This window comes from Salvelinus fontinalis, chromosome 19 (genome assembly GCF_029448725.1).
Source record: "Salvelinus fontinalis isolate EN_2023a chromosome 19, ASM2944872v1, whole genome shotgun sequence".
Classification (NCBI taxonomy): Eukaryota; Metazoa; Chordata; class Actinopteri; order Salmoniformes; family Salmonidae; genus Salvelinus; species Salvelinus fontinalis.
In genome coordinates this window covers 40,344,085-40,371,631 of record NC_074683.1, presented here as the reverse complement: position 1 = coordinate 40,371,631, position 27,547 = coordinate 40,344,085, and the positions used below count along the sequence as shown (strand labels likewise).

Genomic DNA, 27,547 nt, shown 5'->3' with positions numbered 1-27,547 from the left:
CAGAGACAGACCAGAAACAGACCAGAGACAGAGACAGACCAGAGACAGAGACAGACCAGAGACAGAGACAGACCAGAGACAGACCAGAGACAGAGACAGACCAGAGACAGACCAGAGACAGAGGCAGACCAGAGACAGACCAGAGACAGACCAGAGACAGACCAGAGACAGACCAGAGCCTGAGACAGACCAGAGACAGAGACAGACCAGAGCCAGAGACAGACCAGAGCCAGAGACAGATCAGAGCCAGAGACAGACCAGAGATAGAGACAGACCAGAGACAGACCAGAGACAGACCAGAGATAGACCAGAGACAGACCAGGGCCAGAGACAGACCAGAGCCAGAGACAGACCAGAGATAGACCAGAGACAGACCAGAGATGGAGCCAGAGACAGACCAGAGATAGAGACAGACCAGAGATAGAGACAGACCAGAGATAGAGACAGACCAGAGATAGAGATAGACCAGAGACAGACCAGAGATGGAGACAGACCAGAGATAGAGACAGAGATAGACCAGAGAGAGAGACAGACCAGAGACAGAGATAGACCAGAGACAGACCAGAGACAGAGACAGACCAGAGAGAGAGACAGACCAGAGACAGAGATAGACCAGAGACAGACCAGAGACAGAGACAGACCAGAGATAGAGACAGACCAGAGAGAGAGACAGACCAGAGACAGACCAGAGACAGAGATAGACCAGAGGCAGACCAGAGACAAAGACAGACCAGAGACAGAGACAGACCAGAGACAGACCAGTGATAGAGACAGCTCTGTGACACATACATACTTGTCCCCTTTAGAAAGAAAGCACTTATTGAGTCACCTCTAGTTTAAGGCTGTATCTCTGTGGACCCAACAGAAGGCTGTGGGTTTCACCAGGGTTTGATACTTAACCAATCATGAATGGACTTCTTCAGAAGCAGAAACCAAACATTTCTACCCCACGATCAAAAGCCTTCATCAAATCCACCACAGTGGTGCAATAGAGTAACAGACTCTTATGAAAGGGCTCTTACTCAGACAAGATTAAATGGGCAAGCAAACCCACAACAACACACTCTCACAGGATTTAAGATTGGTTTTATGCCGGAGCACTTTTTCACACCCATGCTGTTTTAAAAGCAATGATTATACTGTCTGTATGAGGGCACTTACACTATATATACAAAAGTATGTGGACACCCCTTCAAATTTGTGGATTTGGCTATTTCAGCCACACACGTTGTTGACAGGTGTATAAAATCGAGCACACAGCCATAGACAAACATTGGCAGTAGAATGGTCTTACTGAAGAGCTAAGTGACTTTCAACGTGGCACCTTCATGGGATGCCACCTTTCCAATAAGTCAGTTCGTCAAATTTCTGCCCTTCTAGAGCTGCCCCGTTCAACTGTAAGTGCTGTTATTGTGAAGTGGAAACGTCTAGGAGCAACAACGGCTCAGCCACAAATTGGTAGGCCAAACAAGCTCCCAGAACGGGAAGGCCGAGTGCAGCAGAGCATAGAGAGTAAAAATCCTCTGTCCTCGGTTGCAACACTCACTACCGAGTTCCAAACTGCCTCTGGAAGCAACATCAGCACAAGAACTGTTAGTCGGGGACTTCATGAAATTAGTTTCCATGGCCGAGCAGCCGCACACAAGCCTAAGATCACCATGCGTAACGCCAAGCATCGGCTGGAGTGTAAAGCTCGCCGCCATTGGACTCTGGAGCAGTGGAAACACGTTCTCTGGAGTGATGTAAAGCTCGCCGCCATTGGACTCTGGAGCAGTGGAAACACGTTCTCTGGAGTGATGTAAAGCTCGCCGCCATTGGACTCTGGAGCAGTGGAAACACGTTCTCTGGAGTGATGTAAAGCTCGCCGCCATTGGACTCTGGAGCAGTGGAAACACGTTCTCTGGAGTGACGAATCACGCTTCACCATCCGGCAGTTTGACGGACGAATCTGGAATTGGAACGCCGACTGCGAGCCAGTTCTAATCGCCCAACATCAGTGCCTGACCTCACTAATGCTCTTGTGGCTGAATGGAAGCAAGTCCCCACAGCAATGTTCCAACATCTAGTGGAAATCCTTCCCAGAAGAGTGGAGGATGTAACAGCAACAAAGGGGGAACCAACTCCATATTAATGCCCATGATTTTGGAATGAGATGTTCGACGAGCAGGTGTCCACGTACTTTTGTTCATGTAGTGTGTGATGCCTTGATCTTGGTCTTTACTGGGACTAATGTTTTGAACCTGGGACATGGCAGGTATTGTGTTAATTAACCAGCGTGGAGTCTGGCAACATTTATCTCTGGCTGGCCAAGCCAAACAAATCAGCAGAAAACACAACTGGCCTGCCAAGCCTGACACTAACCTACACTCAGCAGAAAACACAACTGGCCTGGAAAGACCTGACCTTGCCTACAGTCGACAGAAAACACAACTGGCCTGCCAAGGCCTGACCTTGCCTACAGTCGACAGAAAACACAACTGGCCTGCCAAGGCCTGACACTAACCTACACTCAGCAGAAAACACAACTGGCCTGCCAAGGCCTGACACTAACCTACACTCAGCAGAAAACACAACTGGCCTGCCAAGTCCTGACCTGGCCTACACTCAGCAGAAAACACAACTGGCCTGCCAAGGCCTGACACTAACCTACACTCAGCAGAAAACACAACTGGCTTGCCAAGGCCTGACCTGGCCTACACTCAGCAGAAAACACAACTGACCTGCCAAGGCCTGACCTGGCCTACAGTCGACAGAAAACACAACTGGACTGCCAAGCCTGACACTAACCTACACTCAGCAGAAAACACAACTGGCCTGGAAAGACCTGGCCTACACTCAGCAGAAAACACAACTGGCCTGCCAAGGCCTGACACTAACCTAAAGTCAGTAACGCTGGTCAAACACTGGTTGGTTTAGACATAAACCAACCAGCAGGCTCAATACTCTAGCACACTGAGTGACACTGTTGGTGTCACTGCTAATGATGACTTGAAACATAAATACAGAAGATAGATTAGAAAGACAGAGAAGAGAGAGAAGATAGATTAGAGCGAGAGAGAAGATAGATTAGAAAGACAAAGAAGATAGATTAGAGAGAGAGGATAGATTAGAGAGAGACGATAGATTAGAAAGAGAGAGGAGATTGATTAGAAAGACAGAGAAGCAGGGATTGTGTAGCTAGCAATTAATAAAAAATCATGATCCGGCCTAATTACTTCCCTTTGTTTTTGTTAGTATTTTTCATTTTGTTCATATTTAACGGTATAATAGCATGATTAAAATTGCAGACATGGTGTAATTAATATCAAACACTGCTTGTGGTCGTGTGCCTTCATTTGTTTACTTGTGTGTGTGTGTGTGTGTGCGTGCGTGCGCACACACCTGTCGAAAGAGTCTGAGGTGTTATAGATAGCATGTTAATGTCACACAGACAGAGATGAAAAGAGACAAAGTTTGCTCACAGGCCAGCTACCATCAGGTCAGGAAAACTCAGCTGCACTGATAGCTGGCGTAACTTCTTCAAATAGAGAGAGAGAGAGAAAACACAGCCTTAATTCCACCGACCTGAAGACAGGCCAGTTTGATTAATGCCAGTGAGAATGAAAGAAAGAGAGAGAGAGAGAGGGCTCTATTTCAACTAACACAATGGTAAATCTAATGCTACAGGTTCAAGGGTGCGTCAGCATTTTTTGTTGTTGCTATTTTTAGTATCACATGTCTCGGTGCACATGTTGGCGTTGGTGAGATGAATAAACAACTTTGAAGAATTATACAACTTCAAATCAAAGTTTATTTGTCACGTGCTCGGAATACAACGGTGAAATGCTTGCTTACAGGCTCTAACCAACAGTGCAATTTTAAGTAAAAAAAATAAGGTAATAGGTGAACAATAGATAAGTAAAGATATAAAAACTACAGTAAAAAAAGTCAGTGGAAAATAACAGTAGTGAGGTTATATACAGTAGTGAGGTTATATACAGTAGAGAGACTATATACAGTAGTGAGGCTATAACAGTAGTGAGGTTATATACAGTAGAGAGGCTATATACAGTAGCGAGGCTATATACAGTAGAGAGGCTGTAACAGTAGTGAGGCTATATACAGTAGTGAGGTTATATACAGTAGTGAGGTTATATACAGTAGTGAGGCTATATACAGTAGAGAGGCTATATACAGTAGTGAGGCTGTAACAGTAGTGAGGTTATATACAGTAGCGAGGCTATATACAGTAGAGAGGCTATATACAGTAGAGAGGCTATATACAGTAGTGAGGCTGTAACAGTAGTGAGGCTATATACAGTAGAGAGGCTATATACAGTAGTGAGGCTATATACAGTAGAGAGGCTATATACAGTAGAGAGGCTATATACAGTAGAGAGGCTATATACAGTAGTGAGGCTGTAACAGTAGTGAGGCTATATACAGTAGTGAGGCTATATACAGTAGTGAGGCTATATACAGTAGAGAGGCTATATTTTACATTACATTTACATTTAAGTCATTTAGCAGACGCTCTTATCCAGAGCGACTTACAAATTGGTATATACAGTAGTGAGGCTGTAACAGTAGTGAGGCTATATACAGTAGTGAGGCTATATACAGTAGTGAGGTTATATACAGTAGAGAGGCTATATACAGTAGAGAGGCTATATACAGTAGTGAGGCTATATACAGTAGTGAGGTTATATACAGTAGTGAGGTTATATACAGTAGTGAGGCTATATACAGTAGAGAGGCTATATACAGTAGTGAGGCTATATACAGTAGAGAGGCTATATACAGTAGAGAGGCTATATACAGTAGAGAGGCTATATACAGTAGTGAGGCTATATACAGTAGTGAGGCTATATACAGTAGTGAGGCTATATACAGTAGAGAGGCTATATACAGTAGAGAGGCTATATACAGTAGAGAGGCTGTAACAGTAGTGAGGCTATATACAGTAGCGAGGCTATATACAGTAGCGAGGCTATATACAGTAGCAAGGCTATGACTGTAGCGAGACTGTAACAGTAGCGAGACTGTAACAGTAGCGAGGCTATATACAGTAGAGAGGCTATATACAGTAGAGAGGCTATATAACAGTAGAGAGGCTATATACAGTAGCGAGACTGTAACAGTAGCGAGACTGTAACAGTAGCGAGGCTATATACAGTAGAGAGGCTATATACAGTAGAGAGGCTATATAACAGTAGAGAGGCTATATACAGTAGCGAGACTGTAACAGTAGCGAGACTGTAACAGTAGCGAGACTGTAAGAGTGGCGAGGCTATGTACAGTAGCGAGGCTATATACAGTAGCAAGGCTATGACAGTAGCGAGACTGTAACAGTAGCGAGGCTATATACAGTAGAGAGGCTATATACAGTAGAGAGGCTATATACAGTAGAGAGGCTATATACAGTAGAGAGGCTATATACAGTAGCGAGACTGTAACAGTAGCGAGGCTAGGACAGTATCAATGTTATGTACAGCCGCCGGTTAGTTTTGGCTAGTTGTGGTAATATGTACATGTCGGTATGGATAAAGTGATTGTGCATATACGATAAACAGAGAGCAGTAGACTAAGAGAGGTTGTGTTGAGGCTTCAACGCCTTGGAATCAACTCAATTCCAAATGTTAGTCCATTCTAGTTTTGTTCAATGGCTTACAGAAACAAAATAACAAAATGGAGACCTACTGTATCTTTGCTAAATACATTGAACTTGAACCCATTTGCAGTCCACATTATTCTAAGTAATTGAATGTCTTCAATAGTATTCACACTGATACAGGGGCTAGGCGTACTGTAAATTACATTACGGCTGAGGCATTGACATGCCCAAACACTGTCAATAAGGAAGATTAAAATAATTAATGATTAGCCATAAAAAGATAACTAATAATTCTAATCAAATTCTAAACAAAACAACAAACTGTTTTAAATAGGCTCGATCAAACTTACAGGCACCAACATTTCTCCCCCCGTGGGCCTATAATATTAAAACAACGCAGACTATGGAGAGGATTTTACACACATCCAAACTTTTCACAGTAGCTGGACAAAAGATCCAATATATAGAGAAAGGGTGTCCACTCACCGTTACACTGCTCCCAAATAGGCCTGTGTTTTAATGAACACGATCGGGACCATTTCCAGAAGTTGAATTGCATTGCGCTCCACAGACTTTGTAACCATAAAACCAGAAAGGTGAATCATTCTGCACTATCTTGAATAGACCAACATATGAGTATCCATTTTATTTTTTATAGATGATTGACTGGAAAGGCATCGTCCAACCCATTGCGTACACAGGATGTAATCTTTACTTGTCATTCATTAGGAACTGATTTACACCGCTATCTATCATGGAGACCAATACTCAACTAACTCTCTCTATTGCTCACAGAACGGTTACCATCCTAGGACCGGTGATAGCAGCAGGTAGCCTAGTGGGGCGGCAGGTAGCCTAGTGATAGCAGCAGGTAGCCTAGCGGGGCGGCAGGTAGCCTAGCGGGGCGGCAGGTAGCCTAGCGGGGCGGCAGGTAGCCTAGCGGGGGGGGGCAGGTAGCCTAGCGGGGGGGCAGGTAGCCTAGCGGGGCGGCAGGTAGCCTAGCGGGGCGGAAGGTAGCCTAGCGGGGCGGAAGGTAGCCTAGCGGGGCGGCAGGTAGCCCAGCGGGGCGGCAGGTAGCCTAGCGGGGCGGAAGGTAGCCTAGCGGGGCGGAAGGTAGCCTAGCGGGGCGGAAGGTAGCCTAGCGGGGCGGAAGGTAGCCTAGCGGGGCGGCAGGTAGCCTAGCGGGGCGGCAGGTAGCCTAGCGGGGCGGCAGGTAGCCTAGCGGGGCGGCAGGTAGCCTAGCGGGGGGGCAGGTAGCCTAGCGGGGAGGCAGGTAGCCTAGTGGGGGGGCAGGTAGCCTAGTGGGGGGGCAGGTAGCCTAGTGGGGCGGCAGGTAGCCTAGTGGGGGGCAGGTAGCCTAGCGGGGTGGCAGGTAGCCTAGTGATAGCAGCAGGTAGCCTAGCGGGGCGGCAGGTAGCCTAGCGGGGCGGCAGGTAGCCTAGCGGGGCGGCAGGTAGCCTAGCGGGGCGGCAGGTAGCCTAGTGATAGCAGCAGGTAGCCTAGTGGGGCAGCAGGTAGCCTAGTGATAGCAGCAGGTAGCCTAGCGGGGCGGCAGGTAGCCTAGCGGGGCGGCAGGTAGCCTAGCGGGGCGGCAGGTAGCCTAGTGGGGCGGCAGGTAGCCTAATGATAGCAGCAGGTAGCCTAGTGGGGCAGCAGGTAGCCTAGTGGGGCAGCAGGTAGCCTAGTGGTTAGAGCGTTGGACTAGTAACCGAAAGGTTGCTAGATCGAATCCCCGAGCTGACAAGGTAAAAATCTGTTGCTCTGACCCTGAACAAGGCAGTTAACCCACTGTTCCTAGGACCTCATTGTAAATAAGAGTATGTTCTTTAACTGACTTGCCTAGTTAAATAAAAGGTTAAATAAAAAATAAATAGCACCGCCTATTGGTTAGATGAGCCCGCATCATTTATCACTCCCCTCAAAAATCTGAACTAACTCTCGGTTAGTTTAACATTTTCAGATCTAACACCTACTGTATGAGTATTCCAACAACAATAACAGTAACCATTCTCATGGTAACTAACTGTTAAGTAATCTCTTCACTTAGCATCAATAACATAACCTTCCAGTGTGTTTCTTATCAACTGAACAACTGATTCAATAATTGAATTGTCATTTCACATTTGTTTATTGGAAGCAAGGGTAGACTACCTTACTTCCTAAAGGAGACAAGGGCACGTTCCAGCCCATGAGAAACAAATATCTCCTTTACTTTCCAAACACTCCAAAATGGGGCTGGAGGTTTCCTAACTCTTTGAGAGCATCGCAATTCCCCTCTAGGTGAACGTTTGTTGGATTCCTTAACTTCTTCAGGCTGCAGGGTGAATATTGAAAAAACTGGAAAATATGTGCACATTTTCAAACGGCCTCTTAAGAAACTTTTTATTTTACAATATGCATATATTTACTACTGTTGGATAGATAACAGTCTATAGTTTCTAAAAAGGTTTGAATTATTTCTCTAAGTCGAACAGAAATATTTTTACAGCCATTTTCCCAGCCGAATTGAGATTTCCAAAATGCGATGTGTCTCTTTAAGACCTTGTCTATAAAAGGTCATTACACTTAGGACCGTAGAAACACGTCATACGCCTTCATCAGGGTGTAATGCGGAAGTGAGAATTGAAAGGAGTCGAATATCTCGTCCATGGACTGAATACCACACCTTCTTGTGAGACCTGCGCAGTTAAAAAAAATTTCGGGCTCGAAGCAGAATTTGGTCTCGGCTACTGGAAGAAGGTCGATAACGGTGAATATGATCTCTGACTTCGATATTATTTGATACATGTCACAAAATCATCCTAAAGTATGTTTTTTCAATATACTTTAATTATATTATTGCAATTTATTCTGGACTTTAGACGTGATGTTTTGGAAGAATGTTTTGAAGACAGAAAGTTTAGCGCCGCATAGCCGTGGTGCTTGCTAACCAAAGAGGGAAATATTTTGTTCTGGAACCCAACTAAAGACTGTACTGGACATTGGACCCCGTTACAACATTCTGATGGAATATCAACAAAGACAAGGACCCAATTTGGGATGCTTTTTCATATATCTGTCGAACTGTTGTATGCTAACTTTGCTAACTGTGCTAGGCTAGCGCTTGACTAGAATCAATGCTGCCTTATGCTAGCTTATGTTGTTAGCTAATATAACGATATATTGTGTTTTCGCTGTAAAACACTTCAAAAATCGGAAATATTGGCTTTATTCACACGATATCTGTCTTTCATTAGCTATCCACCATATGTTTTTCTGAAATGTTTTATGAGGTGTAATTAGTAGTCGACGTTGGTGTATGTATTTTCTCTGGCTACTCCCGTCTGGATTCAGACTGTAGCTATGTGGTAGCATTTATGGTAGCATCAATGTAAAACTGATTTATAGCTAAAATATGCACTTTTTATGAACAAAACATAGATTTATTGTGTAACATGTTATATGACTGTCATCTGAGGTAGTTTTTTCTGGGTTCTTTAGGTTGGTTTTAGTTTATTTCGGTTGGCTTGTGCATGCTACTTGAATCATAATTCATACATCATAATCATATTCATACGTGTCTGTCCACTTTTGTATTTGGTGGTGAGCTAACATAAATATATGTGGTGTTTTCTCTGTAAAACATTTTAAAAATCGGACATGTTGGCTGGATTGACAAGATGTTTATCTTTCAAATGCTGTATTGGACTTGTTAATGTGTGAAAGTTAAATATTTAAAAAAAAATAGATTTTGAATTTCGCGCCCTGCAGCTGTTGTCATTTTCGTTCCGACGTCGGGCTTGAGCCCAAACAGGTTTTAACAAGTGCATTCTCCGTTGGTGGCCGTGGAGTACCTGTTTCCCGTGGTAACTCCTCGCCTGCTGGACTGAGTTCTGTGTTGCATGTCACTGGCTCTGCGTAATCTGTTTCCTGTCTGCTGAACAGCTGATCAACGTGCCTACGTGCTCCTCTACCATCCCCCACTAGCACAGTGTACGACACAGGCCCTGTGATTTCTTGAACCAACCCTGGTATCCATTTAGGTCCATACTCAAAGTTCTGGCTATACAGTTGAGTCTCTGACTACAAAACTGCAAGCTTTTGCATGTTTGTCATGGTAAGTTTTCTGTCCTGCTTGCTTAGCCTGCACCTTACTCTTTAGGTCTGGGTGTATCAAGTCTAAGGTGCACCTCAAATTCCTCTCCGTCATCATCTCAGCCGGTGAAAGTCCGGTGGTTGACTGTGGCGTGACACGATAGCTAAACAACACTCAGCTCAGTTTCTTCTCCAACGAGTTGCCTGCTCTCTTTTTCATTAGCTCTTTGAACATCTGAGCGTTTCTCTCTACCAAACCATTCGGGGGAGGATGGTGTGGTGTCCAAGGGACGTGTGTGATTCCATTCTTTGTCATGAGCTCCTTATTGTTCTCACACACAAAACACTGAGCTGTTGTCTGAAACAATCATCTCTGGAATGCCATTGAATACTGAAACTGTTCCTGTGAGACACTCCACGGTAGCAGCAGATGTAGCTGAGCTCATTGGATATACAATCGAGCCATTTTGAGTGAGCGTCTACTATTACAACAAAAACATCTTCCCCGTGAAACGACCCTGCATAGTCTATGTGTAGCCTTCTCCAGGTCTTACTGGGCGCTCCCATGGATGGAGTGGTGCACTAGCAGGTGTTTTCCTTTGCTCTTGACATGTGGTGCTTGACTTGACCTTCCTTTCAATGTCAGAGTCCATATTAGACCTCCACGTGTAGCTCCTGGTCATGCCTGGATGACTCTGATGTAGCTACTCCATCATTGCTGTGTGTCCTCTCTGGAACGATGACACAGTGCTCCCCACAGCACACAGCCGTCCTGGACAATGAGCTCGTGCCGTCTCTGTTTGTATTGAGCAAACTCGGGTCCCACATTGTGATCTGGCCACCTCCTCAAGTCACGGACCCTCGATAGGACTGGATCATTCACTGTCCAGCTCTGGATTAGCTGGGAGGTCATCAGTGGGCTGTTCTCCTGGTCCAACATCAGCACTCGTTCCCCTGGAGGCAGACTGATTGGATAGTCTGGGAGAGGGAGGCAGCTGAGAGCATCTGCATTACCATTGTCCTTGCCTGCTCTGTAAGTAATAACATACTCATACGCTCGTAGTGTTACTTCCCACCTCATTATTCTAGGAGATGCCATCTATGGCACTGCTTTCATTACATTCAACTGACTGATAAGAAGGCTTATGGTCTGAAACTGAAACTGAAGCTCTCGTGCAACGATGTGTACTACTCCCTTTACAGAACAGTGCAAACTGGCTCTAACCAGAATAGAAAGAGTGGGAGGCCCCGGTGCACAACTGAGCAAGAGGACAAGTACATTGGAGTGTCTAGTTTGAGAAACAGACGCTTCACAAGTCCTCAACTGGCAGCTTCATTAAATTGTACCCGCAAAACACCAGTCTCGACATCAACAGTGAAGAGGCGACTCTGGGAGGCTGGCCTTCTGGGCATCCTAACTGGCTTCACTGTCTCCTGTTTTTGGTGCCAACCTCAGTAACTGGCTTCACTGCCTCCTGTTATTGGTGCCAGCCTCAGTAACTGGCTTCACTGTCTCCTCTTCGAAGTGGAATGAAAATAGACACCCAGGCCTGCTAGTCACAGTACTGAAAACAGAATAATATAATGTACAGCAAGTCAGTGGTTCCCAACCAGGGATTGGTACCTTAAGTACCCCTTGTGGATAGGCTAAGAAGACTCATGAGACCATAGGCTTAGTGGTAAAATGCACATTAGTGGGTAGTTCAGGGGTACTCCAGGCAGAGTAAAATTCAGTTGGCGGTTCAGTAAACGAAAGAGATTGCAGTAACACATACACAGTGCAAGTAGTGTGCCTCCTGACTTGTTGACAGTTGAAGGTCTAAGAATAAGGGAAGTATTTTACAGTATCCAGCTAGCACATTTGGTTCCTTGGAATTTGTGGGAATGTATGTTTTTTGGTTTCACATTGGTTGTGGAAACGAAGCCATACGTTTCCTGACTAGTAAAACGTAATAGGTTGCATGGAAGTTCTGACAACGTTTTGCTCTGGTTCCTTCAAAAGTTTTCCTGGGAGGTTTTATTAACGCTCTGACAACGTTCTGACAACGGAAATTAAAGCTTTTTGAATAACTTAAAACTTTCACTGAATGATTCAATAAGACTTTTAATAACACTGCTAACTTATTTTGGGTTAATGTTCTAACTCCAAGCACAGATGGGACACATGGAAATGCATTTCCTTAGACATGAATCATGCAAACACATTTAGTTTTCATCAGTGAGATTTCAAACCTATTATCTTATTTTTTTCTCTCCATGGAATTAGTCCACTGCGTCACCAGGATGGAGCATACAAAGAATATACTTTTAGTCTATTCAAACAGACCCCATTTCAAAGGAAACAAACGCTCTTTAAGATCAGGTGTAGCCAATTTGTGGACGCGGCCAACACACCTGAACACACTTAACAACGTAGAGGACAGAGAGAGCTCTCCTGAACATTGCTAAAGTTGTATTGTGATTTTTATGGAAAGTTATAACGTTCTCCGGAAACACTTTGAGAACTTGACTTCAAATAGAACCATGAGGAAACCTGTAGGAAACGTTATGCTGCAGTCCTGAAATTCCCACAGGTTTCAATATTTTCTTTTTAAATGCACTATACTTTGCGTGGGTTGAATGCTGTAACAACAAAAAATTAAACAAGTCCCATGATGGTGGCAACCGCTTATCACTTAATCATCCTTTATTCACTTTACTTTAGTAAAACATTTCATATGTTGTGTAGGAGGAAGGAACATGTCTTAAAACGTACTCTGAACTATTTGAGAACATTGCCAAACCATTTGGAGAACGTTCCTAGAACATTACCAAAATTGAAATGAAACCGAACCATTTTTGAACTTTTAGGTAACCTTGTTTAGTTATGAAATGCCCAAGAACATAAAATGTTTGTCAAGTTACTTAAATGTGCTGAGAATGTTCCAAAGCCAAGCAACTATCCGGCATCATTCCCAGAAAGTTGTCAGAAGGTTGCATGCAAAATTACCATAAGACTCTCTCACCACGCTGTAAGAAACACAAAAGGTTCTCTGAACGTTATGTGCTAGCTGGGTAGGAATTTGACTGGCCCAGTCTCCTTCCCTTTGCTCCAACAGAAGGGTTGAGTGGAAATTGTAGACAGAACATGTGACTGGTACTGGGAACAGCTACCTATGAAGAAGCTACAGTTCTTATTGGTCTTTTCCACCGGTTAGCTCCCCACTCACTACTCCAAGATCCCCTACGGCAAGACAGCTACAGTACAAAAGACAACCTGCCCACTGCCACCCACGTACATACATACTGGAAGCTCTGTCTATACACACATATGGTTTTTATTAAAGCACATAGTCACAAAGCTGCTTACCCGGATATATTGCTGAATTACAAAACAGCACACACTCAAACAGTGCCCAGTGAAAGTCTACACACCCCTTCACACAGCTTTTCACATTTTGCTGCCTTTGAATTGGATTGTTTCCTACAGATCTACACATTTTCACAGTGAAATATATATATTTTTATATAGAACATTTAATAAATACAATGTAATAAAACAATTAGAAAAAACAAATGATGTCTGGATTGCGTCTGTCTTCACTCCCCAGAGTTCATACTTGGTAGAAGCACCTTTGACAGCCATTACAGCTATGAAATATTTTGAATAAGATTCTACCAACTCTGCATAACTCTTAGGGCCGTATGTACAATACCGTTCAAAAAGTTTGGGGTCACTTAGAAATGTCCTTGTTTTTGAAAGAAAAGCCAAAAGAAAATATCCATTAAAATAACATCAATTGATCGGAAATACAGTGTAGACATTGTTAATGTTGTAAATGACTTTTGTAGCTGGAAACGGCAGATTTTTATGGAATATCTATATAGGTGTACAGAGGCCCATTATCAGCAACCATCACTCCTGTGTTCCAATGGCACGTTGTGTTAGCTAATCCAAGTTTAGCATTTTAAAAGGCTAATTATTCAATAGAAAACCCTTTTGCAATTATGTTAGCACAACTGAAAACTGTTGTTCTGATTAAAGAAGCAATAAAACTGTCTTTCTTTAGACTAGTTGAGTATCTGGAGCGTCAGCATTTGCGAGTTAGATTACAGGATCAAAATGGCTAGAAACAAAGAACATTCTTCTGAATTTGTTCTGAGAAATGAAGGCTTTTCCATGCGAGAATTTACCAAGAAACTGAAGATCTGGTACAACGCTGTGTACTACTCCCTTCACAGAACAGCGCAAACTGGCTCTAACCAGAATAGAAAGAGGAGTGGGAGGCCCCGGTGCACAACTGAGCAAGAGGACAAGTACATTACAGTGTCTAGTTTGAGAAACAGATGCCTCACAAGTCCTCAACTGGCAGCTTCATTAAATTGTACCCGCAAAACACCAGTCTCGACGTCAACAGTGACGAGGCGACTCCGGGATGCTGGGCTTCTAGGCAGAGTTCCTCTGTCCAGTGTCTGGGTTCTTTCACCCATCTTAATCTTTTCTTTTTTTTATTGGTCAGTTTTATTGTCCAGTCTGAGATATTTTCTTTGCAACTCTGTGTTGTGTTATGATGCATCTGTGATCTTTATCCTGGATGAACAGATATGCATTAGCAGGAGAGGTGCAGCATCTCTCCGTTAACAAACACATTTACATGAGGACACACAAACTCCTATTCCCACTGTGAGTAAAGGAAGCAAACAACACTACTCATAATTTATCACTCAATACCCCTCTTTATTTTTCATCCCAGACCCAAAGAGTGAGAAACAAACACCATTTCAATATATAGTAGGGCATAAATTGTAATGGATCCCATGGAACCCACAGACTGCTGTGTTGGGTATTTATGAGAGAGGGAGTGGGTTTCTGTCTCAGGGATGATTCTATAATAATAATAATAATAATAATAATAAAATCTATTTAGCAGACTTGGATACAAAGTGATTTTGTGCATATATTTATATTTCGTATACAATTTACGTATGGGTGGCACTGGGAATTGAACCCTCTATCCTGGAGTTGCCAACTGAGCCTCCTCTCTAGCCTCTGGAGAAAAACAGCACTGGCAGGAAGATGTACAGTCTCAAAATCCCATTCACCCCCTGCAGACAGACAATGATTGTCCACGGTGGGTGTAGAGCAGCAACACACCTGCAATCACGGCACTTTACATTCCAGCAGAGGTGCACTTTTCCATAAAAGTGACGTTTAAATATTACTTTTGCAAATCACATGGCTTTGCATTTTACATCTCCAGCAGAGGTGCATGTGGAGGACAGGTGGAACTGGTTTGAATCTCATTCTTCACCCTGGCTGTGTGTCCCAGCTCTAAAACATGATGTTTTGACAGGATTTTCTCACACTCTCTCACCTCGCTCTTCACGGTCCAATTTTTTTTCGAGCTTCACCTGCTCATAAAGTTGTCTTCTGACGTTCGGAGGCTGGAATTGGTTCCATTTTTTATTTATATTTTTTTTTACAGAAAAGGTCAAATCTGTTGGGTCAGACGAGTCTGTAGGGATTCCGTTAAGCCTACACAGTAAATCAATCATTTAGGGTGGAAGTGGGGAGTCGATCTGTGCACAATGCAAACTCTGCCAAAAAAACATGGACAGCTAAAGTTGTATTGATTAAATATGCAGATAATGTGCTGGAGAAAATGTGCTGTTATGGGAGAGATTTCAGAGAAAGCCTAGTCATTAAGTTTAAAAAGAAGATAAGCCACGAGACTAACTACAATAAAAAAGCTTAACACAAAAATAACACACACTTCTTGATGTGTCATGATGCCTCTGATGTTTATTCTGGATGAACACATTAGCATTTTCACACTTTGGAGGTTAATCCTTAGTAACACGATGCAGCGGCTTCCTCTGTGAGACATCTTTCATATCGCAGACATTCAGAAACACACACACACACACACACACACACACGAGTGAGGAGAGGAGTTGGACAGCAGAGTCATTGTTGGAAGTTACTTGAGTTATTTATCACAGTAAATCCATCCTAGAATGGAGAATATGCATGTGCTGTATTTTTATTTATTTTTCCTGTGAGAGAAAGACAAGCTGTGATTGAAGCTGAGTGGGAAGGGAGGTATACAGCCTCCAGCCTACAGGATTGTCACGCTGTCAGAATATAACGCCACGACAGTGTAGAAAATTATAGAACTGTTCCCCAGATTCCAAAAATACTAAGGACAACTGTGACAAGATTCCAGATAACTCAAGAACATATTTTTATATATAAATATATATATATATATATATATTTTACACAGCAAACAGAAAATCACATTGAACAGGGAAATAGTACAAGAGTCTTCTCAACTTTAACAACATCTGAATGTAACGAACGGTAAGCATTTATGAGTAATCACATGACAGTGACGCTGATGACATCAGTTTTCAGTATGTTTGTTGTTTACTCTGATTACAGTGCCCTTGGGAACTACTGTAAACTTTGATATTCCAAACGGTTTGATTCTAGGGAAAGACTTTACGAATTGGATTTTGATGTCTCACTGCTGACATCTGCAGGGCATGATTCAATCATGTAGGTTATCATCCCTAAGGGCTATAGACGGAGAACTTTGTAGACAGAGAACAGGCTAGCTGAAATTACAGGAAATAATACTCTACACTGTGTTACTTCAAAAACAGTTCACATTTGGTGAAAAGACAAGTCTCAGCATATAACAAAGAAACATATAACAATGAAGTCCACCTTCTCATAATTCTGTGGGAGTGTTATTGACGCACAGTGTTCTGGTGACATCACTTGTACCGGTAGATCTTGATACAGTGGTGCATGCTGTCTGACACCACTAGATGCCCCTCAGGAAGCAGGGCCAGGCCTCGTGGGCTGCTCAGCCCCTGGGTGATTATAGGCCTGCCTACCCCCTGGGCTGGGTACATCACCACCCTGTGTTGCCTGCCCCAGTCCACTACCACCACGTCTCCATCCCTGTCTATGCAGATCCCCCAAGGGTTGGTCAGGACAGGCCCCATGCTGGCACACACCCCCAGGACCCTCACCGTGTTCCAGCCCGGCTCCAGCACCTTGACGCAGGGCTCCCGGCCCGTCTCGCTACCCCTCTCTGAAACGGCCACCAGGCCAGAGCTCAGGCAGGCAGCCACCAGGTAGGGCCTGTGGAAACCCGTCACCACTGTGCGCTCCAGCCGAGAGCCCGTCTTGGGGTCCAGCTTGAGGGTGGTCAGGGTGCCTTTCCGGATGTCCGCCACGAGGAACTCATCCAGCCGGGTCACCGTCACACCCCGGGGGGCCTCCAGCTCGTCCTTGGCGGCGCCCATCCCCAACCCGCCGAAGGTCTGGAGCAGACGGCCGTGGCGGCTGAACACCAGGAGTGCGCGCTCCGCTGCGCAGCTCAGAGCGATCAGGCCCTTGGCGTTGACGGCGATGTCGAAGTAGTTCCGGCAGCGTCGGACGGAGCCCTCGGAGGTCGTGGAGGTCACCTGCTGGAGGACGTTCCCTCGCGGGTCGGTCACCTGGACCCGGGCGTTCCCACAGTCCACCACGAAAAGTTGCCCCTGGGGCGTGGCGTGGACCCCGCTGGGCAGGGTGAGGTCGGCACGGCCGGAGCCTTGTTTACCAAACTGACGGATCAGACACCCAAGCTGGGGCTGGAGATGGCCTCTTTCCTCTTCCATCTCCGTCAGAGCAGGCTCTCCTCTCTCCCCTCTCTCCCCCCAGCCTCTCCCCTGCTGCTCCTGAGAGGCAGAGTCTATGACCGACATGGAGAGACACCTGCTCACCCGGCTGGTACTCTCTATAATCCCACTCTGCCTCTTGGCTACTGGGCCCCACACCCCAGAGTCTCTGCGCCCGGAGGGGCTCTGTAGACCCTCAGAGACGGTGTGTCCTCGGCTTAGTGTCGAGGGGATGGAGGTGGTGGTGGAGGTCAGGCTGCTCCTGTTCACCCTCCAGGCCCCCACATGCTCCCCCCTCCCACTGTTGATCAGTGGGCGGGTCTTGCGTGACAAGTCTGCCGCTGACTTGGACAGGCGGGGGTCGTGGTTCAGGGAGCCTCTAAGGCTGTGATCCCGGGGGGAGCTGACTATGAAGGTGTAGCAGGAATCCAGGCTGTCGGCTGGGGAAAGAGGATGACCAGAGTCCCCTGTGGGGCCCATTTGGTGGTCATCAGAGGACACGCTGAGGCACGAGTGAGGGCACTCTCTGGAGGTGAGGTCCATGCAGCTATAACTGGTCAGTGGCTCCCTAGGACTGACCTTAGGAGAGGGAGAGCCCATTGTTCTGTAGCTAGGAGACGGCGCTCCCCTGGGGAAGTCACTCTGTCTCACTCTGCTTCTGCTGTCTCCTCCATCCTGGCTGTCCAGGCTCCAGCAGGGACTGAGGCTGCTGTGCTCCAGTCTGCCCCCCTCTGGTGAGGAGCAGGGCTCACGGCCAGAGACCATGACCAGGGTGCGTTGCTTCCTCTTGCTCATGACCCCGTAACCCAGCCGGCCGCCGAAATTGTTCGTCCTGTGCCTCAAGTCCTCTTCAGAGTCTCCGTTGCTAAGCGACGCGGGGACGGCCAGAAAGAGGTCCTCTTCTCGTGGTTGAGATATAGGGGACTCTATCTCCTCATCCTGGGATGACTCCCTATCAGAGGGCTCCTTCTTAGGAGGCCAGCGTCTCCTTTTAGTGGATGACTTCTTCTCTTCTCCGGACTCCTCGTCACTCCTGGCAGAGAGGCGGATCTTCCTGACAACCCTCAGGTTCCCACTGCCTGTTGGTGAGGTCACATCCTGCCCCGGCCCAGTCCCTCCATCGGGGGTACTTCTCACTTCCCCTGCACCCCCGTGCTGGGCATTCCCACAGTGCTCCCCAGAGTGTAGGGCACAAAACTGTCCCTCTGGCCCACAACCCCCCACATTAAGACAGAGATTGTGCTCCTGGAATCTGATCTCCCCGAAGGTCACGACATTGGGCTGGGAGCTGGGTCTGAAGCTCACCTTCTTCAGGGAGAGGGAGATCTCCCAGGGCTGGAGGAGGTTGGCGACCCCTCTGATCAGGAGGTTCTGTTCGGGCCCCGTCTGGCCCTGACCACTTCTCTGGATCTGCTCCCGTAGCTGGGCGACCTTACGGAGCCTCTGGTCCAACAGGGCCTGACTAACGCGGGCGGCCGCAGCATTTTCCCTCTGCAGCTGCTCCAGCCTGCGCTGGGTGTCCCGGTGGTCCTGCTCCACTCTCTCCAGCAGACGCCGCTCCTCCCGTCTCGCCCCTAGTATGGCACGCTCTAGCCCCCTGCTCACTCCCTCTGTCTCAGCCACCTGGCGCTCCAGCAGCCGTCGCAGCTCTGTCTCCCCCCGGGCCAGGTCACGCAGGGCCTGAGTGGCCCAGCAGGTCAGGAGGGAGGGGGAGATGGGGGCTAGGTGGTCTTCCTCTGGGGTCTCTGTGTCGGACTGACCCAAGGGACTGGGGCTGTGGGGACGGATGGGGAACATAATGGCAGACCAAGGGGTGGAGGCTAGGGTGTCAGAGCCACAGTATGAGCAGGCCTTCCTGCTACCAGATCTCAGCCTTGCAATGAAGTCACTCCTTACCCTGAGAAAAGAACAAGAAGAGAAAAAAATTGGTTAAAATGTTTTGAATTATTTGACTGAACTTGTACAGTATTGACCCATGATCTGTCTGACTATGGCTGTCACATACATTTTGGATTCAGCACGTAATGCGTGTGTGTGTGTGTGTGTGTGTGTGTGTGTTGTTAAAGACCTGCAGCATCCTGTTCTTGTATAGCTGACAGACTCATTGTGACAGGCGCCATATCCTGATCTCTACCGCAGGCAGACTCTTCAATACACTGTTCTCCCAGACACACAGAAAAGAGATATACACAAACAAATTCTTATTTACAATGACGGCCTACTGGGGAACAGGAACAACTACCCCAGCCAAACCCGGAAGACGCTGGGCCAATTGTACGCCGCCCTACGGGACACCCAATCACAGCCGGATGTGATGCAGTGACGCCTCTTGCACTGAGATGCAGTGTCTTAGACCGCTGCGCCACTCGGGAGCCCCAATTGTGAGTAATAGTGATGGACATTTTTGGGGGTGGGTAGGCTACCATATTTGGCAGGACAATGACCATATGATTTGACAAGACAAATCGTTGTTGCCACCTGTAGCATTGAATGCAAGAGAAAGCCAGCGAGTATTTGGCCTCTTGATAATAATAATAATGACCAATCAGCGTTGAGCTAAACTGAGTGCGCTCAACTGTGAATGGTTCTGGCGGAACAACAAAAAGCGTCAAGGGAAACCAGTTTGGATTTGACTTCACTCCTATCGCATCGATTCAAGAGAAATACGTCATTCACAGAAACAACTTAAATTGTTGCATCTCGTTCAGTTGTCCTCCGGTTGCTAGCTAGCTAAAATTGTCCCTTTCCTAAATTAGCCATAGATGGTGATAGGTATTTGGACTATGGTTTTACTTAATTCTCCGTACTGGCCAATGATTATAACGTGGATTCTGACGCAACCATTAATTCATCATTGTGACCCTGAGAGGAATGGACGTTCAATGAAGTAGGGTAATGTTAACTAGCTAACTAGCTAATGTTAACTAGCTAATGTTAACTAGCTAACTCGCTAATGTTTACTAGCTAATGTTAACTAGCTGGCCTGGTGGATCGTTGCCCATGAAAGGAAGTTAGGCTAGCGAGAAAGCATTTTAGCCAGGTCGCCTAGGACAACAACACAAATGTAAGGCTGTACTGTATGACAGAGTCATAGACCATTTAGACAACATGAAAGAGGGGTGGATGGCATTGGTGTTTCTCTGCAAAGAGGGTGATTCAACATGTTTTTCCTACTTACACACACAAATCAGAACCACGGTCAGCCACATCACATTTAGCTTATGTCGATTGGACTAAATAGTTTTTTGGTATCTTTTAGTTTTCACCTTTTTTGACTAAGCAGAGATGATTTGATGAAGTTGAAATGGTGCTGGAATAGTGGAGGCAGCTCCAGTTTCTTATCTTTCTTTTTCTGGCTTTCCCCAGTGATTTTACCTACTGATGCTACGTAGGAATAAATGATATCACTTTATAGACTTTGTTATAAAATATTACAATTATATTTCTTCTTCTTGGGCAAACCACGGTGTAGGTATAGAAATCCTGTCTGGGAAACACAACACTCAGCAGATGTTACGGTAGTGCCTCCGTGATCTTATCTTATAACACTTTGACGAGAGGAACTAAATGAGAAATCCTACTACAATCTCACCTCATTCAATTCTAAAATGGAAATGAAGCAAATAAAAACTCACTCATTTGAATAAAACTATGTAAATCAGCAGACACTACACCACTGATGAGCAGAGACTATCTCAGGTTATGTCAGGCGACTATGAGACAGCCATGTTTGCTAAGGGTGGGTGTCTGTCAGTCGGGCTATGACAGCGCGAGTCCCTCTCTTGACATCACAGGGTTCTCCTTACATTACCACCCTACATTATAGATGAGAAGGTCCTGTTGCTGCAACATCATGTTGTGTGAGTAATACACACACACACTCTCTCTCTGACAGCCATACAGATGTAGGATCGTAATTTGATTACTTTTGTTGCAGAACATGTTCCTGCACAGCAGGAAATGCAAACTTAGTAGTGTATTCAAAGGTTTAAAAAAGCTTCTAAAGTTTGTATTTTCCACTTTGAAATGTCAGACTTGATTTGCTCTCACAAAAAATTCTTTCAACCCCTACAAAAACTTTATTTAATTATATTCCAAATTTACTGTTGCTGCAGGATCATTTTCCTGCCGTAGCAAACTGACTCAAATTAAGTTCCTACATCTGTAGTTCTGTTGGTAGAGAATGGCGCATGCAATGCTAGGATAGTGGGTCTGATTCCCGGCACCTCCCGTATGTAAAATGTATACACTCATGACTGTAGGTCACTTTGGACAATAGCGTCTGCTAGATGGATAGATATTATTTCATCTGTAGGCACAACAAGCGAGAGGAGAATAACATTGTAAATAACTGTCTCTGTCATTTGTACTTTGAACACTGTTTGTATTTTATTATAATTGCTTGTCCTTTGAAGCATGAAATATGAATATATTTAGAAACATTTAAACCTTAAAGACACATTATGCAGAAATCACTCTGCCATTTCCTGGTTGATAAAATTCTAATAGTTTTCCCTCATTTCATTTAATGTGAAATATATTTTCCATAACCAAAAATATTGCATTTTTAGCTGTTTGAAGCTGGTGCATAAAATCCTGACAGATGGTCAGGTGCTGTTCATTCTGACAGAGACAGTCTAAAGAGGCAAAAAACTAAATTCACACACAGAACAGATCTCTTAGACTTGCTTTCAATGAGAATGACAGATCTATAACGCACATTTCTATGTGAATTTGGTCAGGTCTCCTTTAGTATATTTCACTAATTTAAACTAATACATAAATGGCACCATACCCCAAAGACCACCGAATACCATAAGCATTTCATTAAGTTATATAATCTAAAGTCATGAACTGTCTGTCTTAAAAAATATATTATGATATAAACAGAATTACCTTACCTGTTCCTAGGTATCCAACACCTGTTCCACCCCCACACACTGTTGTCCTTTATGACCACTCAACTCTAACGTTCTCTCTCAACTTCTCTCTTTTGTTTTCTTGTTTGGTGTTGCTAGGAGACAGCCCAAACTCCTCCAGTTTCCAAGTCGGCACACAAAGTGAAGGAATTCATCTGCCCTGACAGCTGTTTTCTTCTTCTTCTTTTTTGAATAGGTTTGTTTCCTTCAGTGGATTTGGCTTGATGAGGAGAGGGTAGTGGTTTGGAGAATGTTGATGAGAAGGACACGTCAACAGACGAGCATGAAACTTTAATCATATGATATGCAGGTACTAGACAGTCTGTCAGGATGATCAGTACTAGACAGTGTCAGGATGATCAGTACTAGACAGTCTGTCAGGATGACCAGTATTAGACAGTCTGTCTGTCAGGATGACCAGTACTAGACAGTCTGCCAGGATGACCAGTATTAGACAGTCTGTCAGGATGATCAGTACTAGACAGTCTGTCAGGATGATCAGTACTAGACAGTCTGTCAGGATGATCAGTACTAGACAGTCTGTCAGGATGATCAGTACTAGACAGTCTGTCAGGATGATCAGTACTAGACAGTCTGTCAGGGTGATCAGTACTAGACAGCCTCTCTGTCAGGATGACCAGTACTAGACAGTCTGTCAGGATGATCAGTACTAGACAGTCTGTCAGGATGATCAGTACTAGACAGCCTCTCTGTCAGGATTAGGACTGTTACGGTGACCGTATTACCGCCACACCAAATCAAATCAAATGTTATTGGTCAGACACATACATATATTTAGCAGATGTTATTGCAGGTGTAGCGAAATACTTTTGTTCCTGGTGTTGGGTGGTCCTTTGCATGGGGTGATGTACGTTTCCTTTAACAATCAGTCTTCCAGATAGATGACACAGACACAGGAACCTTGGTATAAAACTCTTTAGTAATAAGACGCAATTGCAGACAGAGATTCACATACAGAATACCTCAGTAGTCTATAGTAAAGATCTTTGTGGCGAAACAGGAGACAAAACTCTTTATACTAGTTGATGTGGATAACCTACCGTCAATCATATCTTAACATTGTTGCGTTGGATTAGATGCAAAAGTATCAAAGATGAGAAGAACATGTCTCCGCTGTGGTTTCTCAGCTCTACTATCTCGGCCTTGAGGCCGTGTGACTATCAGCAGGAGCAGGCCGTTCTCAGCCTGAGAACTAAAGCAGTACATCTCCATTTACCCAGTGTTTTCCCATCATTTGCGCATTGCAAGCATACAAAAGGTTATCACATATATATATATACAGTAATCATGGCATTGGTGTAACCCCCAACAGTGCACTAGTATTTAACAATTCACAACAATACACACAAATCTAAAAGTCAAATGATGGAATTAAGAAATACTTAAATATTAGATTGAGCAATGTCGGAGTGGCATTGACTAAAATATATTTATATACTGTATTCTATTCTACCGTGAGATGAGTAAAGCAGTATGTAAACATTAAAGTGACTAGTGTTTCATTATTAAAGTGGCCAGTGATTCCATGTACAGTTCATGTCAGAAGTTAACATACACCTTAGCCAAATACATTTCAACTCAGTTTTTCACAATTCCTGATATTTAATCCTAGTAAAAATTCCCTGTCTTAGGTCAGTTAGGATCACCACTTTATTTTAAGAATGTGAAATGTCAGAATAATAGTAGAAAGAATGATTTATTTCAGCTTTTATTTCTTTCATCACATTCCCAGCAGGTCAGAAGTTTACATGCTACCAAATACTAATTGAGTGTATTGCCTTTAAATAGTTTAACTTGGGTCAAACATTTCGGGTAGCCTTCCAGAAGCTTCCCACAATAAGTTGGGTGTGGGAAGACTCAGAGCTGGTGTAACTGAGTCAGGTTTGTGGGCCTCCTTGCTCGCACACGCTTTTTCTGTTCTGCCCACAAATTTTCTATAGGATTGAGGTCAGGGCTTTGTGATGGCCGCTCCAATACCTTGACTTTGTTGTCCTTAAGCCATTTTGCCACAACTTTGGAAGTATGCTTTGGTTCATTGTCCATTTGGAAGACCCATTTGCGAACCAAGCTTTAACTTCCTGACTTGATGTCTTGAGATGTTGCTTTCAATATATCCACATAATTTTCCTTTCCTCATGATGCCATCTATTTTGTGAAGTGCACCAGTCCCTCCTGCAGCAAAACACCCCCACAACATGATGCTGCCACCCCCGTGCTTCAAGGTTGGGATGGTGTTCTTCGGCTTGCAAGCCTCCCCCTTTTTCCTCCAAACATAACGATGGTCATTATGGCCAAACAGTTCTATTTTTGTTTCATCAGACCAGAGGACATTTCTCCAAAAAGTACGATCCTCGTCCCCATGTGCAGTTGCAAACCGTAGTCTGGCTTTTTTATGGCGGTTTTAGAGCAGTGGCTTCTTCCTTGCTGAGCGGCCTTTCAGGTTATGTCGATATAGGAATCGTTTTACTGTGGATATAGATACTTTTGTACCTGTTTCCTCCAGCATCTTTACAAGGTCCTTCGCTGTTGTTTTGGGATCGATTTTCGCTTTTCGCACAAAAGTACATTCATCTCTAGGAGACAGAAAACGTCTCCTTCCTGAGCGGTATGACGGCTGCGTGGTCCCATGGTGTTTATACTTGCGTACTATTGATTTTACAGATGAACGTGGTAGGCCGTGAAATACATCCACAGGTACACCTCCAATTGACTCATTTAGCCTACCAGAAGCTTGCCATGACATAATTATCTTTTATTTTACAAGGTGTTTAAAGGCATACTCAACTTAGAGTATGTAAACTTCTGACCCACTGGAATTGTGATACAGTGAATTATAAGTGAAATAATCTGTCTGTAAAACATATTTTGGAAAAATTACTTGTGTCATGCCCAAAGTAGATGTCCTAACCGATTTGCCAAAACTATTGTTCGTTAACAAGAAATTTGTGGAGTGGTTGAAAAACTAGTTTCAATGACTTCAACCTAAGTGTATGTAAACTTCCGACTTCAACTGTATATAGGGCAGCAGCCTGTAAGGTGCAGGTTTGCATAACCAGGTGGAAGCTGGCTAGTGATGGCTATTTGACAGTCTGATGGCCTTGAGACAGAAGCTGTTTTTCAGTCTCTTGGTCCCAGCTTTGATGCACCTGTACTGACCTCGCCTTCTGGATGATAGCAGGATGGACAGGCTGTGGTGGTTGATGTCCTTGCTGATCTTTTTGGCCTTCCAGTGACATCAGGTGCTGTAGTTGTCCTGGAGGTAGTTTGCACCTGGTGATGCGTTGTGCAGCCCGCACCACCCTCTGGAGAGCCCTGCGGTTACGGGTGGTTAAGTTGCCGTAGCAGGCGGTGATACAGCCCAACAGAATGCTCTCAATTGTGCATCTGTAAAAGTTTGTGAGGGTTTTAGGGGCCAAGCCAAATTTGTTGCGCCTTCCTCACCACACTATCGGTGTTTCAGATTGTCAGTGATGTGTAGGCCGAGGAAGTTGAAGCTTTCCACCTTCTCCAATGCGGTCCCGTCGATGTAGATAGGGGGGGTGCACCCTCTGCTGTTTCCTGAAGTCCACAATCATCTCCTTTGTTTTGTTGACGTTGAGGGAGAAGTTATTTTCCTGGCACCACTCTCCCAGGGCCTCACCTCCTCCCTGTACGCTGTCTCGTCATTGTTGGTAATCAGGCCTACTACTGTTGTGTCGCCTGCAAACTTGATGATTGAGTTGGAGACGTGCATGGCGACGCAGTCATTGTTGAACAGGGAGTACAGGAGGGGGCTGAGCACGCACCCTTGTGTGGCCCGTGTTGAGGATCAGCAGAGTGGAGGTGATGTTTCCTACCTTCACCACCTGGGGGCGGCGGCCCATCAGGAAGTCCAGGACCCAGTTGTACAGGACGGGGTTCACACTCAGGGCCTCCAGCTTAATGATGAGCTTGGAGGGTACTATGGTGTTGAATGCTGAGCTGTTGTCAATAAACAACATTCTTACATTAGGTAATCCTCTTGTCCAGGTGGGATAGGGCAGTGTGCAGTGTGATGGTTGATTGCATGTGGATCTATTTGGTCAGTAAGTAAATTGTAGTGGGTCTAGGGTATCAGGTAAGGTGGAGATATGATCCTCAATTAGCCTCTCAAAGCACTTCATGATAACAGAAGTGAGTGCTGCGGGGCAATAGTCAATTAAGATCAGCTCCCTTTGCCTTCTTGGGCTTGGGTACAGGAACAATGGTGACCATCTTGAATCAAGTGGGGACAGCAGACTGGGATAGGGAGAGATCGAATATGTCCGTAAAACACTCCAGCCAGCTGGTCTGCACATGCTCTGAGGACACGGCTAGGGATGCCGTCTGGGCCGGCAGCCTTGCGAAGGTTAACACGCTTAAATGTCTTACTCTCGTCGGCCATGGAGGATGAGAGCCCACAGTCCTTGGTAGCGGGCCACGTTGGACAGTTCCCGATTGACACAGGTGATCAACCAACACACAGTCAGTGGTGAATGTTCTAGATTAACCAACACACTGTCAGTGGTGAATGTTCTAGATTAACCAACACATTAACCGTGGTGAATGTTCTAGATTAACCAACACACAGTCAGTGGTGAATGTTCTAGATTAACCAACACACTGTCAGTGGTGAATGTTCTAGATTAACCAACACATTAACCGTGGTGAATGTTCTAGATTAACCAACACACTAACCATGGTGAATGTTCTAGATTAACCAACACACTGACAGTGGTGAATGTTCTAGATTAACCAACACACTAACCGTGGTGAATGTTCTAGATTAACCAACACACTGACAGTGGTGAACGTTCTAGACATGCATGAGATTCACTCACTCGAATCATCCTGTGCTTGGATCTAGGCTAATAAACAAGCGTTTGAGTCAGTTAATAAGTATCTGTAGAATGTTCTGCTGTAAAAGAGTACACACACACACACACACACAGACATTTAGGGAGAATGAATGATTTTAAAAAGGGAGAATAACAGGTGAAAGACAGAAAAAGCTCATTTCTAGGTGAGAAGCTCATCTGTTCAACTGTTCTGTGTGGCGTGTCAGAAGCTTAATTGACGAAATAAAGAAATATCATGACACAATTCATATGGCTAGGTAAAACATTTATAAATGAATAAAAACATTCCCTTTATTTTTTGTGTGTTTCTTACAGATTTTTTCCCCCCATTTTTATTTTATTTTGTTTCTCATGTTATATTTTCTTTCCCCTCTCTTAAATTATATAAAAATATTTCAGACATTCATTTTGCATGTGTTTCATTCAGT

The 27,547-nt window shown here is 44.8% G+C and overlaps 1 protein-coding gene and 1 long non-coding RNA gene across 3 annotated transcripts; one reads left to right on the top strand and one right to left on the bottom strand.

Moving 5' to 3' along the window:
• Positions 1-6,915: 6,915 nt before the first annotated feature.
• LOC129816735 (uncharacterized) lies at positions 6,916-13,226 on the top strand. Its single transcript, XR_008753601.1, has 2 exons — positions 6,916-7,128; positions 7,250-13,226. It is a non-coding gene; the product is annotated as an uncharacterized LOC129816735 (long non-coding RNA).
• A 2,439-nt stretch (positions 13,227-15,665) lies between these two features.
• Positions 15,666-22,497, bottom strand: LOC129816734 (uncharacterized). Of its 2 annotated transcripts, XM_055871554.1 has the most exons (3): positions 22,225-22,497; positions 19,392-19,479; positions 15,666-19,220 (listed from the first exon to the last, which is right to left on the bottom strand). In XM_055871554.1, exon 3 carries the CDS (start codon positions 19,118-19,120, stop codon positions 16,430-16,432), a length of 2,691 nt encoding a protein of 896 aa, XP_055727529.1. In that variant the 5' UTR covers positions 19,121-19,220; positions 19,392-19,479; positions 22,225-22,497; the 3' UTR covers positions 15,666-16,429. The 2 variants fall into 2 exon arrangements, with proteins under 2 accessions (XP_055727529.1, XP_055727530.1); XM_055871555.1 differs by lacking the exon at positions 19,392-19,479.
• Between the last annotated feature and the right edge of the window lie 5,050 nt (positions 22,498-27,547).

Coding starts and splice junctions, on each gene's coding strand:
- LOC129816734 (XM_055871554.1), bottom strand. CDS start 19,120: ATGTTCCCCATCCGTCCCCACAGCCCCAGTCCCTTGGGTCAGTCCGAC.